The 20,674-nt window shown below is 39.4% G+C and overlaps 1 protein-coding gene across 3 annotated transcripts in view; it reads left to right on the top strand.

Annotated features, from left to right (window-relative positions):
- dock1 (dedicator of cytokinesis 1) overlaps positions 1-20,674 on the top strand; it is a 575,517-nt gene that overhangs the window by 425,104 nt on the left and 129,739 nt on the right. For all 3 annotated transcript variants that reach the window (XM_063071820.1, XM_063071822.1, XM_063071821.1), the window contains 2 exons: positions 9,068-9,126; positions 18,009-18,157. In XM_063071820.1, the coding sequence (XP_062927890.1) occupies positions 9,068-9,126; positions 18,009-18,157 (208 nt within the window). The remainder of the gene's footprint in view (positions 1-9,067; positions 9,127-18,008; positions 18,158-20,674) is intronic.

Genomic DNA, 20,674 nt, shown 5'->3' with positions numbered 1-20,674 from the left:
GAACCCTGAAAGGGAAAAATAAAGATATTAAAGGTGGAAATAGAGCTGTTTCCGAAGGTGCAAACAAAGGAGTCGCAATTAGGCGCCATCATCCCTCCTAAGCTCCGCCTTCTCATTGCCATGTCTGCAATAACAAGCTGCTTAGAATCTTTTCTCATGTGATAGTGGTACATATCATGCATGAACTTCACTCTGTATATCTTCCTAGTGAACAATCAGTCTTTAGGAGGTCTCGGGGTGCATCGCTTCAATCAATCCAGTTCTTAGTTAGTTTCTCTTCTCATGAAGGGTCTTGGCCCGAAACGTCAACTGTTTGCTCTTTTCCATAGATGCTGTCTGACTTGCTGAGTTCCTCCAACATTTGTGTGTGTTGCTTGGATTTCCAGCATCTGCAGATTTTCTCTTGTTTTTGGTATCAGAATCAGGTTTAATTTCTCTGGCATACATTGTGAAGTTTGTTATTTTGCGGCAGCAGTACATTTGAATACATAACAATAAAAAACCTATAAATCACAATAAGAAACATTTTTTGAAATAAATAGTATGAAAAGAAAGCAAAAAGATAAAGAGATAATGAGGTGCATGGGTTCACTGTTCATTCAGAAAACTGATGGCCGAGGAGAAGGGGGTTCTTTTTGATGGATGCCACCTTTTTGAGACATTGGCTTTTGAAGATGTCCTTGGTGCTGGAGAGCTTAGTGCTAGTGCTGGAGATGGCTCAGCTTGCTACATTCTACAGCATTTTCTGATTCTGTGCAGTGGCCCTCCATACCAGACAGTGATGTTCTCGATAGTACATCTGTAGAAAGTTGTGAACCTCCTCAAACTCTTATTGAGATATAGCTATTGTTATGCCTTCTTTATAATGCATCAATATTTTGGACCCAGGATAGATCTTCAGAGATGTTGACACCCAGGATCATGAAACTGCTCACCCTTTCCACTCTGATCCTTTGATGATGACTGGTCTGTGTTCCCTCAATAACATCTACCATCTGCCTCTACCACCACTCCTGACAATACTTTCCACCCACCCACCACTCTCTGTGTAAAAAATTACTTTTGACGTTCCTCCCTATATTTTCCTCAATTAACTTAAAATTATGCCTCACGTAGTAGCCACTTCCACCCTGGAAAAAAGTCTCTGTTTATCTATTCAATCTATTCCTCATATCATTTTGTACACCTATATCAAGTCACCTCCTTCGCTCCAAAGAGAAAAGCTCTAGCTTACCTAACCTGTCCTCTTAAGACATGGTCTCTGATCCAGGCAGCATCCTGTTAAATATCCTCTGCACCCTTTTTAAAGCTTCCACATCCTTTCTATAATGAAGCAACCAGAACTGAATGCAATATTCCAAGTGTGGTCTAACCAGGATTTTATAGAGCTGCAACATTACCTTATAGCTCTTGAGCTTAATCACGTGACCAATGAAAGTCAACACACCATATGGCTTATTAACAACACCATCAACTTGTGCAGCAAATTTAAAGATCTATGGATATGGATCCCAAGGCTGCACTGTTCCTCCATAGTGCGAAAAATCTTACCTTTACCTCTGTGCTCTGACTTCAAATTCAGCCTTCCAAAGTGAATCACTTCATACTTTTCCTTTTTGAACACCAGCTGTCACTTCTCACCTGGCTCTGCAACCAGTCAATGTCCCATTGTAACCTACGACAACCTTCTGATCTATCTACAACTCCACCAACCTTTGTGTCTTCTGCAAACTTAATAATCTACCCTTTCACTTCCTCATCCAGGTCATTTTTAAAAACCACAAAGAGCAGGGTTCCCAGACAGATCCCTGTGGAATGCTACTGGTTAATGACCTCCAAATGAAATATGTTCCATTTACAACCACCTTCTGTTGGCAAGCTAATTCTGAATCCATAACAACCTGGATCCATTGCTTCCCAAATTTCTGAATGAGGCAACCATGGGGAATCCTATCAAACACGTATAACCATATGTATATATGTATGTATGGTTATATGTATAACCATAAACACTCCATCTACTGCTCTGTCTTCATTAATGTGCTTTGTCACATCCTCAAATAATTCAATCAGGCTCGTGAAGGTTGATAGATTGCTTGTCAATCCTAATACACTCTCATTTACGGTTTCATGAGCAATACATTATTTTAAAAGCATTTGGATATGCTGAGAATTGTAATGCTGAAGGCATTGTAGATGAAGGCATACTTTTTGCTTATCAATTCAAAAACCTACAATGAGCATTATTGGTGTCCTGCAGGGGGTCGGTGTTGGGACCACTTTTTATGCAGTATATAAATGATTTAGATGATGGAATAGATGGCTTTGTTGCCAAGTTTGCAGATGATATGAAGATTGGTGGAGGGGCAGGTAGTATTGAGGAAACAGGTGGGATGCAGAAGGACCTGGACAGATCGGGAGAATTGGCAAGAAGGTGGAAAATGAAATATAATGTTGGAAAATGCATGGTCATGCACTTTGGTAATAAAATAAATGTGTGAACTATTTTCTAAATGGAAGAAAATTCAGGAATCTGAAATGCAGAGGAACTTGAGAATCCTTGTGCAGAATACCCTGAAGGTTAACTTACAGGTTGAGTCAGTGGTGAGGAAGGCAAATGCCATGTTAGTCTTCATTTCAGAGGTCCAGAATACAAGAGCAAGGATGTGATGCTGAGGCTTTATAAGGCACAGGTGAGGCCACACCTTGAATATTGTGAACAGTTTTGGGCCCCTCATCTTAGAAAAGATGCGCTGGCATTGGAGCAACACACATAAAAGTTTATACATATAACACATATAAAACTTCTATGTGTGTTGCTTGAAATTCCAGCATCTGCAGATTTCCTCATGCTGGCATTGGAGAGTGTCCAGAGGAGGTTCACGAGGATGATTCCATGAATGAAAGGGTTATCGTACGAGGAATGTTTGATGGCTCTGCCTCTGTACTCACTGGAATTCAGAAGGATGAGGGGGAATCTCATTGAAACCTTTCGAATTTGAAAGGCCTAGACAGAGTAGATGTGGAAAGGATGTTTCCCATGGTGGGTCAGTCTAGGACAAGAGGGCACAGCCTCAGGATAGAGGACGGCCCTTGCAAAATAGAGATGCAGAGAAATTTCCTTTGCCAAAGGGTGGTGAATTTGTGGAATCTGTTGCTACATGCAGTTGTGGAGGTCAGGTCGTTGGGTGTATTTAAGGCAGCGATTAATAGGTTCTTGACTGGACAGGGCATCAAAGGTTACAAAGAGAAGGCCGAAAGCTGAGGTTGAGGAGGAAATAGAAAAAAAGGATTAGCCATGATTGAATGGCGGAGCAGACTCAATGGGCCAAATGACCTAATTCTGCTCCTGTGTCTTATGGTTTTATAATATTTAATATTAGTGTATTTTTGTTTGTTATTTGTGTGTAATTCATCTGTAGATGTTATCCTTACCATCAGAAGTTATCTGTGAGTGTGAGACACCCAGACATCATGTTGCCTTCCTGGAGACAGAATCAGGGATGTCTCAGATTAGGTCCATGGCATTTTCAAGTGCAGAGATGAGCTGCCAGAAGTCTTGGTACGTATTGGCACCCATAACACAGGTATACAAGGTGAGGATACATGGCCAAGTGGTTAAGCATTGGACTAGCGACCTGAAGGTCGTGAGTTCAAGCCCCAGCCAAGGCAACGTGTTGTGTCCTGGAGCAAGGCACTTAATCACACATTGCTGTGTGACGACACTGGTGCCAAACTGTATGGGTCCTAATGCCCTTCCCTTGGACAACATTGGTGTCGTGGAGAGGGGAGATTGCAGCATGGGCAACTGCTGGTCTTCCATACAACCTTGCCCAGGCCTGCGCCCTAGAGAGTGAAGACTTTCCAGGCACAGATCCATGGTCTCGCAAGACTAACGGATGCCTTTACAAGGTGAGGAGGTCATGTAGGGAGCTAGGCAGAAAGCTGATAAACGGGACCTCCAGGGTAGTAATCTCTGGATTACTGCCTGTGCCACATACCAGTGTGGGTAGAAATAGAATGATTTGGCAGATGAATGTGTGGTTGAGGAACTGGTGCATGGGATGGGGCAAGGGTTCAGATATATGGATCATTTGGATTTCTTTTGGGGAAGGTACTACCTATACAAAAGGGACAGGTTATACATGATCCAAAGGAATTGACATATCCTTGCAGGCAGGTTGTCCAGAGTTGTTCGGGAGGGTTTGAACTAACTTGGCAGGGGGATGGGATCTGGAGTGGTAGTGCTGAAGATTAGGTAGCTGGGTTACATGCAGAGGCAATGTGTAATGAGGAGAGGCTGTTGATGGGGCAAAATTGCAGTCTACAGGATGAGTTGCAACGTAAAAAGTAGACAAAATCAAAAAGGGTGAAGGTGTTATATTTGAATGCACACAGTATACAGAATAAGGTAGATGAATTTGTACAACAGTTACAGATTGGCATGTGTGATGTTGTAGGCATCACTGAATCATGGCTGAAAGGAGAGTATCGCTGGGAGCTTAATGTCCAAGGATACACATTGTTTCGAAGGGACCTGCGGAAGTGCAGAGGGGGTGGCATTGCTGTGTTGGTAAAATATGAAGTGAAATCACTAGAAAGAGATGATATTGGGTCAGACTGTCCTGGGTATGACTCTAAACTGCAATCAGTGATGAGGCTCTGATTGGGGACTTCCAGAGCTTTGGGGAAAGTAGAGTTGCCCCTTAGTCATTCATTGCTCCCAGGGCCGCTCTGACCCGGAACAGTAGCACCTACAAGGGTTCCTGCTCATGATACGAGCGAAGGCCAATGGTAGATCCGGCAGGTTCGGTAACTGAACTTACGACGGAGAAGGCGGATGAGCTAGGACCTCAAATGTCAACGGCTATATTACAGGCGGATAAACATTTGGGAAGAGAAATGGTGATTTCTTTAGGTGATTTCTTTAATTCGCCCAACGGTAGGCAATAGCAAACCACCGTTGCTAGATACTAGGTTTCCTAGAATCTATTTGCTAAGAAAACCATGGTCAAACTCACAAATTGTATCACACAACAACAGCGTCAAGGGGATATTCAAGACAATTCTGAAGATGCTTCGCTCAGTAGGGTTGATTCTGGTCAGCAGGGGATCCCCGACCGTCATCAAGCTACTGCTCATAAAGTTCAAGGAACACAAAAGAAAATTATTGCCACTTGGAATGTAAGAACCCTATATCAAGCAGGAAGATTGGACAATGTGATAAATGAAATGGAAAGACTAAAGATTAACATCATGGGAATTAGCAAAGTTCTTTGGATAGGTGCTGGAACATGTCAGAATAGAAATAAAATACTAATTTATTCTTGTGGAACATCCCATACTCATGGAGTAGGAATTCTTATGGCTGAAAACATGGCAAAAAGTGTTTTAGGACATTGGGCAATATCAGAAAGAGTGCTCCTTATTAGATTCAGAGGACACCCATTGATTTAGCAATTATACAGGTATATGCACCAAAAACAGATGGAACAAATGAGGATATAGATAAATTCTATGAAAAGCTTGAACAAGCAAAGAATGGATGCAAATCTCAAGATATTGTTATTGTCATGGGAGATCTAAATGCTAAAGTAGGACAAGTTACTGATGGAAATACCATAGGAAAATTTGGACTAGGAAAGAAATGAAAAAGGTGAGAAATGGGTAGAATGGTGCAAGATGAATAATCAGGTCATTATGAATACCTACTTTAAAATCCATCCAAGTCGCTTGTGGACCTGGAGAAGTCCAGGTGATAACACTAGAAATCAAATTGACTTTATTACTATAAACGAAAGATTTAGAAACTCAGTGACTCAATGCAAAACGTATCCAGGTGCCGGCTGTAATAGTGACCATAACCCAGTAGTATATCATGTAAAAATAAAATTTAAAAAACTAAAGAACCAAAAACCTGAACAATCCCTTGACTACTTGCAATTAATTAAAGAAGAAAACTTAAGACAAAAACTTACAATTAAAGTAAGGAATAGATTTCAAAGTCTAAAAAATACAATCTGTTGAAGATGATAGAAATTACATAGAAATGAAATTTAACTCTCTAAAGGGTGCCTTGGTAGAATCAGCAAAGTCAGTGATTCCTAAAAAAGAAAAAAGCACAAAGAATAAATGGATGACAGATGAAATCAAAAATCTAATGGAAGAAAGGAGATGGAAGAAAACAAATCCTATAGAACATAAGTCCCTAGATAAAAAAGTTAAAAGCTTATGTCAAAAAACCAAAGAAGAATGGTTAAACCAGGAATGTGAGCAAATAGAAAGAAATCCCTATTACTGATCCAGAAAGGTTACATCAGCAAATCAAGAATATCACTGGTAAAAAGCTCCTCTGTTCTTCACGTGGATGTTTGAAAGCAAAGGATGGTACCATTATCATGGAAAAATATGAGATTATGAACAGATGGACTGAGTATATTCAGGAATTGTTTGAAAACGATCAAAGCGAAAAACCAGAAATTAAGAAAAACATCGAAGGTCCAAGTATTTTAAAATCTGAAGTTCATAATGCAGTAAATAAGATGAAGAAAGGAAAGGCAGTAGGTCCTGATGAATTAGTAATAGAACAAATTATTGCCCTTGAAGATTATGGAATTGAAAAACTTAGTGATTTAATCAATGACATTTATGAGACTGGAATAATACCGGAAGAGATGAAAAAAATCAGTATTTCTCACTCTTTCTAAGAAACCTGGAGCAATAGAATGTGAATTACATAGGACCATAAGTTTAATGAGTCATATCACCAAGATACTTCTAAGAATTTTGATGACAAGGGCTAAAAGTAAGATACAAGCTGAAATAGGTATAAAAAAAATGTGGTTTTGTGAAAGACAAAGGTACAAGAAACGCAATATTGATGTTAAGGATACTATCAGAACGAGCTATTCAAGTGCAAAAAGATTTGTTTGTTTTATCGACTACACAAAAGGTTATTTGAAATATTACAGAAAACTCTAGATCTAGATTCGAAATACCTGCCTAATCAGAAATCTGTACTGGGAACAAACTGCCGCTGTAAGAACAGATGGAGAAGTGAGTCAGTTTACGAAAATCAAGAGAGGAGTTAGACAAGGGTGTGTTTTCTCACCTGATTTATTTAATGTGTACAGTGAAACAATATTACAAAAAATGAGAGACATCTTGGGAATTACAGTTGGTGGGTAAACATCTATAATTTCAGATATGCAGATGACGCTCTTAATTGCAAGTACGGAAGAAGAACTATAAAACTTAATTGATATAGTTGTTGAAGAAAGTGCAAAAATGGGTCTATCTATCAATTGCAAAAAGACAGAATGTATGGTGATATCCAAAAAGAAGGAGAATCCTATCTGCAGGCTGAGGATAAACGGGGAAGACATAAAACAAGTGCAGAACTTTTGCTACTTAGGAAGCTGGGTGAGATCCGATGGCAAGTGCGATATGGACATCAAAAGAAGAATAGGGATGGCAAAAGATACCTTTATGAAAATGAAGAGTATACTGATCAATACTAAACTAGGCATGACAACCCGCCTCAGAGTACTGAAATGTTACGTTTATCCAGTTATGTTATATGGCTCAGAATGTTGGACAATATCCAGTAACATGAGGAAATGTATTGAAGCAGCAGAGATGTAGTTTTCGAGGAGGATGCAAAAAATATTATAGATGAAATGAATATCTAACGAGGATGTCATGAACAGAACAAATACAAAAAGAGAAATAATATATGAGGTCGTGAAAAGGCAACGTAACTTCATTGGACATGTGATTAGGAAAGAGGAGTTAGAATGCATGGTAATTATGGGTAAGATTGAAGGGAAGAAAGCAAGAGGAAGACAAAGACAAATGATGATGGAGACAGCAGCCAGAGAACTGGAAATGAATACCAAAGAATTGATCCACTTGACCCGAAACAGAAGTGTGTAGGCCATGGCAGTCAAAGCTCAAACTGGGCACGGCACCTGATGATGATGATGATAGGGTCAGTAGGTGTTGAACCTTTGTGAATTGAGCTAAGGAACTGCAAGGTAAAAAGACGCTGATGGGAGTTCTATACAGGTCCCCCAAACAGTAGTAAGGATGTGGTCGACAAACTTGAATGGGAGAAAAAATATTCACATCAAAAGGGCAATGTTACAATAGTCTTTGGGGATTTCAATATGTGGGTAGATTGGGAAAATCAGTTTGTAGCTGGACTCTAAGAGGGGGAATTTCTGGAATGCCTATGAGATGGCTTTTTAGAGCAGCTTGTGGTTGAGCCCATGGGGTTCAGCTATTGTGGATTGGGTATTGTGCAATTGATTAGAGAATTTAAGGCAAAAGAACCCTTCGGGGCAGGTGATCATAATATGATTAAATTCACCTTGAAATCTGAGAATGAGAAGCTAACGTCAGATGTATTAATATTACAATGGAGTAAAGAGAATAACTGAGACATTAGAGAGGAGTTGGCCAGAATTGATTGCAAAAGAACTCTGGCAAGGATGATACCAGGGCAGTAATGGCTCTCCAAGTACGCAGGACTGGTCAGCAACTGTCAGCAGACTGGATGGAGAGCGAGGTGTCTCCCAGTGGAGGTTGGTTGTAGGGGATTCATAGCCCGTTCTTTAGTTAGGGCCTTTAGCATTTTGGGCATCAAGGGAGAGAGGAAGAGGAGAGCCATCCGCAGTACCACCGATGCGGCAGAGAGGGCCTCAAGATGGCTGTGGCTCAAAAGAGGGCAGTCATGGAGTCATGAGTAGCTAGCCATCTGGACACAAGCTGGGGTCTGATCAGCACCGGCTCGGTCACCTGGAGGAGGTTGTATGATGTTGAAAGACCCGAAACACCCAATGATTCCAGGAACATCACTGAAGATGTGTCCAGAAGCATCAATAGATGTATGTACACAGTGCAGGCAAATGTATTTTACTGTTTTTTTAAATAATCCATGTGTCTTCCCATAACAGTTTATAAACCTAAAGCCAAATAACAGAAATTGATGGGAACATTCAGTGTGTCAATAGCCATCTGTGGAAACAAAGAGAGTTTGTATTTATAATTTTTATCTCTCTCTTAGATATGGTGACATGAGAAGACAAATTGGATTTGAGATTAGAGACATGTGGTATAACCTTGGTAAGTTGTGCATTTAAATGAGTATGGACTGTTAATGTTCTTTGAAATGGAGAGGAGAATAAATGTTCTCTCTGAATTCTCCTTCCTGTCAGCCAACCAGTTAACATAATTCTTTAATGTGAAGATTAATGTGGGCAAAATTAAAGAGAAAGGAAAATTGTTGATTCGTCCACCCAGTCATCCATTCTCAGGGTATCCCAAAATGCTTTAAATTTTTTGATGTTTGTTTTGAAAATAGTTAATTATTTTGTCGGCAAAAACAATAGCCTATTTGTTATGGAAGTAAGGTTCTAAAATAGCAATGACGTTAATGACTAAATAATCCGCAATAGGCCTGGTGCAAGTAAGTTTTTCATTATACCTGTGCATATGACATTAAACTCGACTTTGACTTTGTTAAAGGATACATTTTTGAGTTCAGCAGGAAAGCACCCTTATTCGTATTTTGGAAAGGAATAAACCTCATAATATAGTATCCCACAATCCTATACAAACTTCTGACACAAAGTTGAGATTGCTCCTGTTGGGATCAACACCGGCCTAACAACTTGGTCTAAATATCCCTGCAGTGCTCCAGAAGGAACATTGCATGGGAAATTAAATAAATTAGATACAAATCTGACAGGAAAATTGTGACAGAGACTGAAAAATAACTAGTTGAATTTCTGGAGTATCACAAAGGGACCTTGAAATGGTAGTTACCAGACTTCATTTTTGGGTACTTTTGTACTAATATAAATAGAGCTATGCAGTGTAAAAATTAGCAATAAGATTGCTGATTTTGTGAGGGACTTAAATCAGTAGAAGAATTGAGACATCAGCACAAAGATTTGTCTGTAGCTTAAGCATTCACATACTTTAGAAAGCACTTGATGCAAAAAGCACTTATTCTATTTTACGTCCCCAACCACCAAATCCTCTCTCAATCCTCAGCTTTCATCAGCTTTATTGTGGCATGTAGTCTTCTCAGCAACAATGCAGCTTTATCCCACTACCATAACTAAACATAAAGAAAATGTAGCATTATAATTATTTATTTTAAATTTATTTTATTTAGTCATACTGCGTGATGTAGGCCCTTCCAGCCCTTGGAGCCCCGCCACCCTGCAACCCCACATCCCTGACTACCTTGTATGTCTTTGAACTGTGGGAGGAAACTGGAGCACCTGGGAAAACTGCATACATTCCACAGGGAGGATGCTCAGAGACTCCTTACAGAACGGCGCCGGAATTGAACTCCAAATTCCAGAATGCTCAGAGCAATGATATCAGTCTCTAACCTCTATGCTACTGAGGTGCCTGACAGTACTCTGTGGATACTATAAACAAAGGTAGCACCCTAAAAATGAAAGCTTTTGACATTATATATTTCAACATTGGATAGCTAGAGTTGCCTAAAGGGGGAAGTAGAATGAACATCCTCCTGCACAAAATTGAACTTGCATTATAATTGTAGTACAGTTCACATGATAAAAAACTTCAAAGTTACTGGAAATGTAAATTAATTACTTGTGGCTCGCCACTTTATTTCATAAATAAAACAAATGCATATATCTTACGGGCAAGGAGGTTGTACACCAGATTTCTGACTTCAAAGCCAGATGTTCCTTGTAGATTATATTTTTGTCCTATTTGAGCTAAGTTCTGTTCAACCATTGCCCTATTTTCTTCCAAACAGACAATTTTAAAATAATGATACATTGGTTTATCTGTAATTTTCCCTAGTCCTACAGGGCTATAGAATAGTTACCCTGACTTGGACCCCATCAGCATTATCAGATGGAAATGCTTCAACATTAATGTCTTTGCCCTTAGTTGCCTAGGCTGTAAGCTCTGGAATTCTCAAAGCCGCTCTGCAGTCCTATGCTCCCTTAAATACTGCTCTGACCAAAGCTTTGATCGTCTGAACTAAGGTGTACTTATTAGACTCAATGATGAAGCATCTTGGGATGTCTTTGCTAATATAAAAATGCTGGAAAATTGAAGCTGTTGGTAATGAAAGATGTTTTAAGTGGAAATATTGGTAAAGTCTAATTTTGATGGAGATTATTTTTGAATATCTGTTATGCAAAACAATCTTATTTAAGAAATGGGTTTTATATATTTGGATAATGTATATATTTATTATTTAATATTTTTGTAAGCTATCTTTTGTGATCTTATTCCATTAAAAGAGGTTATTTAAATTTGTAATAATTAACTGCAAGACTTGAACAAAAAACTTAGTTTTTTGTGTTACATAATTTGTTTCTTTTGATTGTAATGTTAATTGCATGTTTTCATAGTCATAGTCATACTTTATTGATCCCGGGGGAAATGGTTTTCATTACAGTTGCACCATAAATAATTAAATAGTAATAAAACCATAATTAGTTAAGTAGTAATATGTAAATTATGCCAGGAAATAAGTCCAGGACCAGCCTATTGGCTCAGGGTGTCTGACCCTCCAAGGGAGGAGTTGTAAAGTTTGATGGCCACAGGCAGGAATGACTTCCTATGACGCTCTGTGTTGCATCTCGGTGGAATGAGTCTCTGGCTGAACGTACTCCTGTGCCCAGCCAGTCCATTATGTAGTGGATGGGAGCCATTGTCCAAGATGGCATGCAACTTGGACAGCATCCTCTTTTCAGACACCACCGTCAGAGAGTCCAGTTCCATCCCCACAACATCACTGGCCTTACAAATGAAAGTTAGGTTTAGAAAGAGATTTTTTTTTAAAAATGTATCAATAGGACTTTCTAACAGTTGAAACTACTGTTATACAACCAAATTTGGCATGTAATACTCATGAGTTACTTTTAAAAAGCCATTGATTAAAGAAACAGCCAATAAACTTCCTTTGGTCTTTTGTGTCATATTCCAGGTAACATTGAAATTAATGAAAATTGTGAAGTAAGATTTCACTTGAGTTTGCTTTTAAGTATTATTGCCAAAATTGTGATCTTTGACAAACAAGAGAAGTACTAACAACTGTTTGCCCTTTATAGAATAGTATGGAACTTTATTGTTATTGCTGAATGAGATTATGGTGCTACTTTAGTCCATGCAAAACAGATATTTACAATTCCTGTGGTATGGCTTAAATTATTTAAAATCCCAAATTTACATGCAACAAGTGACTTAGATAATCCATAACACTCAAAGGCCACTGGCAGACCAGGGTGTAGCATTATTCAGCTGTACAACAGCCCTCGGGAAGAAGCTGCTTTTGAGTCTTACTGTCTTAGCAAAGATGTTTCTCTATCTTCTCCCCGATAGCAGGAGATTGAACAGACGGTGTCCGGGGTGGGATGAGTCTTTAATGAGGTTAGAAGTGTTCCATAAGCATCAAGAGTTGTAGACTGTCTCCAGACTTGGTAGTTGAGCCCCAATGATGTGCTGAGCTGTCCCAATCAAATTTGGAGTATTTTGTGGTCTGTCATGTTGTAGCTAGAACAACACACTGTCATTCTGAATGTCAGTATGCTCCCTATCTCTCATAGTAATAAATTGGCCAGCAATTTTTAGGGCAGATTATCTCTCTTTAAGCACCTCAGGTAGTTTAGTTACTGTTTTGCCTTCTCTACTATTGAGGCTGTGTTAATCACCGTTTGACACTATCATTCCCACAGTCCTGATTGATCAGCTACAGGACCTGGGACTCCGTACCTCCCTCTGCAATTGGATTCTTGACTTCCTAATCTGTACAGATTGGTGATAATATCTCCTCCTCGATGACTATCAACAAGTCAGCCCATTGCTCTACTCCCTCTATACCCATGACTGTGTGGCTAGTTGTAGTTCAAATGACCATCTATAAATTTGCTGATGATATACAACCATTCTTGGTAAAATCTCAGATGGAGATGAGAGGGCATACAGCCCATTGAGTTGCTCTGCCATTCCATTGTGGCTGATCCCAGATCCCATTCAACATGATACACTTGCTTTGTCATCATATCCTTTGATGCCCTGACTGATCAGGAAACTATCAACTTCTACCTTAAATATACCCACGGATTTGGCCTCCACCGCAGTCTGTGGCAGAGCATTCCACAGATTCACTACTCTCTGGCTGAAATGCAGCATTTGATTCAATATAAGAAGGCACAGGCAGTGGTGAGAAGAACTATACGTCAAGCTAAAAGGGCAAGTTGGAGGAGTTTTTGCAACAAAATAGGAAGAACAAAGCCTCTGGGAGAGGTATGGGGAATGATTAAGAGGATGGGGGGAGATAGAAGGGAATGGGAATCTCCAGTAATGATGTCTGAGGAGGAAACAGCAGTCTCCAGTAGGGATAAGGCTGAGATGGCCAAGTCGTTGTACAGATACATAGCTCAGAAAATTTGTCTGAAGAAGGGAGAAGGGATGGGAAAGCACAATGAGTCAACACCCAGGTGTTTTAAACAGGAGGGAAGAAACAGATGGTATAATTGATGATCCATTTGCGTTGGCAGAAATAGTAAGAGCAATAAAGAGATTGAGACCAACCTCCCCAGGGAAAGATCTGATATGCTATGTTATGCTAAAAAAGTCTAGGAGAAGAAGCGCTCTTGAAGTTGCTGCATTTTTATAACAGAGTGTGGGAGGAGGGAAGATTACCAAGTGCATGGAAAGAAGCAGTAGTAATTCCAATAAGGAAACCTGGCAAGGATCCATCAAATCCCACCAGCTACAGACCAATAGCATTAACATCAAATATATGCAAGATAATGGAAAGGATGATAACAGAAAGGTCATCGTATGAGCTTGAAAAGAGGGGAATGCTGGCAAGTTATCAGAGTGGTTTTAGGAAGGAAAGGAATTCCATGGACTCAGTGATAGCTTAGAGACTGAAATAAGAAAGACCCAGGCAAATAAAGAATCAGTAGTTGCAGTGTTTTTTGACATTGAAAAAGCCTATGATATGATGTGAAAGGAAGGGTTATTAATTAAACTGCACAAGATGGGGGTTTGGTGGGAGAGTTTTTAATTGGATTAAAGATTTTTTGTTTGGTAGAAAAATTCAAGTTCGGATTGGATCAGAATTATCAAAACAGTATATAGTGGGAAATGGCACACCTCAAGGTAGTGTGATTAGCCTGTTACTTTTCATCATTATGATCAATGATGTTTTCACAGAGGTACCAGTGAATATAGGTCGGTCACTGTTTGCGGATGATGGGGCCTTGTGCAAATGAGGCAGGAGCATGGAGCATATGATCAGGAAACTACAAGGAGCAATTGTTGAAGTGGTGGAGTGGGGTTATGATTGGGGATGTAGATTTTCAGTAGAAAAAACTCAAGCTTTATTTTTCACCAGGAAAAGAATTGAGGTAGGGAAGAAGTTAAGGATTATGGGATTGAATTAGAAAGGGTTGGATCATTTAAGTTTCTAGGAGTTATATTTGATTCACGATTAACATGGGCAGACCTTATCAGGAAAGTTGAGGAGAAATGTAAAGAAGTAATAAATGTGATGAGATGTTTGACTGGTAGGGAATGGGGAGCAAGTTGTTCAGCGTTGAAGAGAATGTATGTGGCTTTAGTAAGATCTGTGTTGGACTATGGAAATATAGCATATGGATCAGCAGCTAGGTCTCTTATAAGGAAATTGGATGTGATTCAGGCTCAGGCTTTGAGAGTGTGCAGTGGAGCTTTTAAAACGTCACCAGTGTCAGCCCTACAGGTAGAAATGGGAATAATGCCTTTGGAACTAAGAAGGATGCAATTGATGGCAAACTACTGGGCTAATTTGCAGCGGCACAATGATTCTCACCCTGCTAAAGGAGTGTTGCAGGAGTGCTGGGAAAATGGGAGGTTTCAGAGGGATAACTTTAGTCAGGTAGGGAATGATATTGCTAAAAAATGTGGAGTGTGTGTTCTAAGGATAAGTCCTTCAGTAGTTTATCCGGTTGTAGGTCCATGGAAGCTTGTATAGCCTGATGTAGACTGGCATTTGTTAGAGGTAAAAAGGAAAAGAAAATATAAAACTGATTTGGTAAGTGCATTTAACTGTCATGTGATGGAAAAGTATAGTAATTATACTCAGATTTATACGGATGGTGCTAAGGAACCTGAAACAGGAGTGACAGGGCCTGGGGTGGCTATACCAGCAAAAGCAATTGGAATCAGCAGAAGGACATCTAATAAGTTAGGAGTGTTTACAGTGGAGATGCTGGTTGGTGCGTTGCAATGGGTGGAGAAAGCTAGTCAAGTCAAAGCGTTGATATGCTCAGATTCCTCCTCAGTTCTAGCAAGTTTAAGGTCTTTTCACTCTAACAGTCGGCAAGATGTACTTTACGAAGTCCTTCAGTTAGTTACAAGAACTGCAGATGAGGGAGGTCAGGTAAAATTTCTCTGGGTTCCAGCACATGTTGGGGTGAAGGGGAATGAGTTTGGATGAGTTGGCAAAGAGAGCGTTAAAAGAAAGAAGATATAGAAATGCACATTAGTATCAGTAAAGCAGAGTTTAAGTGCGTAACCTGGGAAAAAATCAACCAAATGTGGCAAGAAAGATGGGACAGGGAGGGGAAAGGGAGGCATTTATATCAAATACAAAAAAGTGTTGCAGGTACTAGAGTAGGTAGTGGATACAGAAGAGAGGAACCTGTGTGGACTAGGTTAAGGCTGGGGCATTGTGCATTAAACAAAACATTGAAAATGATAGGGAAACACCAGACAGGATTGTGTGGGGAATGTCAGGAAGAGGAGTCAGTAGAACATGTAGTTCTGAGTTGCAGGAAGTATGGGATACAGAGAGAGATGATGAGAATTAAACTAAGGGACTTGGGGGTGCAGGAATTCACATTAAAAGGGTTGCTGGGCATGGGTGAGAGAGCACAGGTTAGGGTATTTTTAGCTTTCGAGGGGTACAGGGTTTTTTTTATATGGGATATGACAGATAAACAGGAATAGGGTGCTAGGATGGCCAAAGATGAGAGGATAAAGATGATAGGTTAGGGTATGTGTGGGTGTGTAATTGGGTGAAGGGATTTAGAATTTAGAAAGTCTTTTGCACACTCCGGAGCAGAAGGTGGCGGTAATGCACCATTAAACTGGGTGCCAACTGCCGTAAAACAAGATGGAGAGAGAGAGAAATACTTCTCCTTCCCTCTGTTCTAAAAGATCGCCCCTAAATTTTGAGGCTGGACCCTTTAGTTCGGGATACCCCTCCCCCATAGGAAACATCCTCCCCACATCCACCCTTTTAATCCTTTCAACATTCAGTAAATTTCAATGCGACCCCCCCCTGCATTCTTCTAAATTCCAGTGAGTATATGCCCAAAGCTATCAAATGCTCCTCATACGAGGGGTGATTGATAACATTGTGGCCTAAGGTAGAAGGAGTCCACTTTAGAAAACCTAGCACATTTATTTTTCAACATAGTCCTCGCCTACATGTACACACTTAGTCCAGTGGTCGTGGAGCATACGGATTCCTTCTTTGTAGAAGTGGTCCACAGCAGGGGTGATTGATAAGTTCGTAGCCTAAGGTAGAAGGGGATGAGTTATTAACTTCAAACTTTCTGCATTATCATTCAAAGAGTTGAACTGCACGTGCATGTAATGAGAACATCTTGGACCTCCAGGTGGTCCACAGCAGGGGTGATTGATAAGTTCGTGGCCTACGGTAGAAGAAGATGAGTTATACAGCTCTCGTTACATGCCCGTGCAGTTCAACTCTGAGTGAAAATGCAAAAAGTTTGAAGTTAATAACTCATCTCCTTCTGCCTTAGGCCACAAACTTATCAATCACCCCTGCTCCAAGACACCAACTTCTACAAGGTAGGGATCCGTATGCTTCACGACCACTGGACTAAGTGTGTGAATGTAGGAGGGGACTATACTGAAAAATAAATGTGCTAGGTTTTCTAAAATTGACTTCTTCTACCTTAGGCCATGAACTTATCAATCACCTCTCGTATGTTAGCCTCTTTATTCTTGGAATCATCTTTGTGAACCTCCTCTGGACTCTCTCTGATGACAACACATCCTTTCTAAAATATGGGCCCGAAAACTGTTGACAATACTCGAAGTGTGGCCTGACTAGTGTCTTATAAAGCCTCAGCATTATCTTCTTGCTTTTATATTCTATTCCCCTTGAAATAAATGCCAGCATTGCCTTTGCCATATTTACCACAGACTCAACCTGTAAATTAACTTTCTGGGAGTCTTGCACGAGGACTCCATGTCCTCTGCATCTCCCCATTTAGATAATAGTCCGTACTATTGTTCCTTTTACCAAAATGCATCATCCTACATTTCACAGCACTGTATTCCATCTGCCACTTTTTTGCCCAATCTTTCAATTTGTCTACATCCTGCTGCAATCGTGTTGCCTCCTCAGCACTTCCTACCCCTCCACCTATCTTTGTATCTCCGCAAAGTTTGCCACAGAGCCATCAACTCCATTATCCAAATATATGCACTTACTGGGATTGACAGATTATTTATTTATTTATTCTTTCTATATTCTTGTGTATTAAATTGAACTGCTGCTGCTAAGTTCTCAAATTTCATGACACATGCTGGTGATAATCAACTTGATTCTGATCTCTTAATCTCAAAAACTAAATCAAAAACTAAGGTGGCGTAGAAAAAATTAAAATACAGAATATTAGAGAGTTAGTTTAATCATCAAACTTTTTCTAATACCATCCCTGTATTATTTTTCTTCATGATGTTCTCCACAGTATTCCAGAAATCCTAGTTATGGTGAGGTATTACACTGATGTATATCTAACAGACTCAATGCAAAAGCAAATCTGTCCCCTTGAGAGTCACTAGAGAAGACAGATTAAATCTTACAACAATTCAATTGTTTCAGGATCATATTTATCATATCAGGTTAATTAAATTTGTATCTGTTGTCATAGCATTGGAAAATAAACTTTTACTTAAGGGAAATTATTTCCTTCAAGGTCAACATAAAATCAAATTTATCCCAGAAATGGTGGGTCCAATCTTGGAGATGACCCTTATTCCAGAAACGGAACTGAGAAAAGCCACAATTGCAATATTTTTTGACATGATGCAATGTGAATTTCACTCAACAAGAAGTTTCCAGATGGTAAGTGATCTTCTTTAAATCCTGAAGGTTGTAACTTATCACATCACAATTCTATAATTAAGATTCAGAAATGCAAAAGGCTGTGCTATAAAATAAATAAAAAGGATATATAGTGAGTCAATTTATTTAATCAAAATTAATGTTATTTTCAGAATTATATTGATTTTTCACTCTGTGCAGTGACATTTATGAAGTGTGTGTAGTGTACCAGTGAAGTCACACAAGCATTCAAATGGAGAACACATCCTCCTTATGCATTATGTTTTACTAGCACAGATGTTTCTCTAGTTCTACAAGGTGCATTCAACAGTTTTAAAGTATGAATTTTGTAATCAAGATAAAATATAAGCGAAGCAGATGGTCTTTCATCTTTCATTTTTGATAGATTTATTTTTCTCCCAGGTTGTGTTCAGAAATTAGATATTTCAAAAATGTAAATTCTGATAACGCAACTCCATCAAAGTAGTCTAATCACTTACATTTTAAAATAATTAGACCTCTGTAACTAGAGTGATAGGAATAAGTTGCTTTAAAGCTATTGATATTATTAATCTACTATTTCTGTAAGTAAATATTATACAGAAATTATATGTAAAGCTTGGAGTGTACTATAGATATCCTGTGGAGTTGCTTACAATGATTTGTCAATGCTGCGAATATTTATTTGAACTGTTTATATGTTTGTGCTTTGTTGTTTTATGTATGTATTCTGCTGTAATTTATGTATTTGTATTGACATAGGTTTGCATATGTTAAAGTAATATCTATGTATGTTGATGTTTATGATAAATATCATTTTAATGCATTAAAACATATGCTTGCATTTGTTCTTTTATTGCTGATGTGTTGTCAGGCTGGATTTAGAGGCATAAGTTTTTAATTTTCATCTACATGGAAGAGTATTATAACAAATGAAGCATTTATCAAAAAATAGATCTTTTACAATACCATAAACTCCAGTGCAACAAGTTATTAGATGATGGAATAGCAGGTGTTGCACCTTTTTAGCAAGTCCCTCAGGATTGAGGGCATCATACTTCTACTCCAATTCCTGAGATGGTTACCAGTAAGCCAAATGTGAAAACTACACCTTTCACCTATGGGATGGGTAATGGGCAATAGGGTTATCAGGTGGGTATTTAGTGAGGTGATCAGCTCCTTCTATTGCTCTTATAGGGCCTTGCGTGTACAGTGTGTGGTCTTAATCTTGTCACTATCAGTTCACATGCAATTTTTCCAGTTGGAGTATCATGGGTCAGAAATTCCCAAGAGTCCATTAGAATATTTAATTTCTGCCAAGGAGGCTTTAGGCACACTCTTGAATCTTTTACTATAGCTGCATGATGGTCTCTTCCCATGACAAAGTTCAGAATAATGTCTGCTTCAGGAATCTGGTTTCATTGCTGTTAAACCCACCGCCCTACTGTTTAATTTAAAGCCCTATCCACAAACCTAGTTATGTGATTTGCCAGGACTCTAATCCCAGCATGTTTCAGGTGGAGCCCATGCCATCATCCCCAACTCGGGTGCCAGTTCCCACGAATTCAAGCTCACTTCTCCCACGCCAATCTTTGAGCCACGCGTTTATCTCTTGATCTTGTTCACCCTGTGTTAATTTACATGTGGCCTGTGTAGCAATCCAGAGATTGAGGTACGACCTTAATCGAAGTATTGTGGGCAACTTTAGGTATCATACTTCAAATGTTCATTTTGGAGAAGAGGGTTAAAATATGAGAACTATTCTTGGAACTGATAAGGTTAAGAGATGACCGAAACAATACCTTAAAAAGATGACAGTAAGTTTTGATAGTCCCCATTCTGATTACCCTCTCACCTCTTCTCTTCACCTGCCCATCATCTTCCTCTGGTTCCCCTCATCCATTCCTTTCTTCCATGGTCCACTGTCCCCTTCTGTTAGATTCTTTCTAATTCAGCCCTTTATTTTCTCTATCACATCCCACTTCTTATTCATCTCCCCACCCCCACCCACCCACTCAACTTCTCCCTCTCCTGGTCTCACCTATCACCTGCCACCTTTTACTCCTTCCGTCCTCCAACATTCTTATTCTGACTTCTGCCCCCTTGCTTTCCACACCTGATGAACGATCTCAGTTCAAGAAGTCGGCTGTTTATTGGCCCCCCCATAGACGCTGCTTGACTTGTTGTGTTCCTCCAGCATTTTGTGTGTGTTGCTCAAGACTTCCAGCATCTGCAGAATCTCGTGTTTACATTGTTATTTTTATCTATGGGAAAATATGATGAAAATCTTCGCTGCACTTTACACACATAATCATAAGGAAGATTCTATCCATTTATCGTTAACACAGCATGATATCAGTGTATAATTGGTGTAAAATACTTGAAGCTACTTTGCGTATTTGATGGCAACAAGCATCAGAGTTTTATTTCAATCTCTACAGCACCACAGCCAAGATTCTAATCTACATCTCCTATCATTTTGTTTTTCCTACTACACTCTAGATGATTTGCTCATTAGTCATCTCCACAGCCTAAATA

Source organism: Mobula hypostoma, chromosome 19 (assembly GCF_963921235.1).
Source record: "Mobula hypostoma chromosome 19, sMobHyp1.1, whole genome shotgun sequence".
Lineage (NCBI taxonomy): Eukaryota > Metazoa > Chordata > Chondrichthyes > Myliobatiformes > Myliobatidae > Mobula > Mobula hypostoma.
The sequence above is the reverse complement of the archived record's forward strand: the minus strand, read 5'-3'. Positions and strand labels throughout refer to the sequence as shown.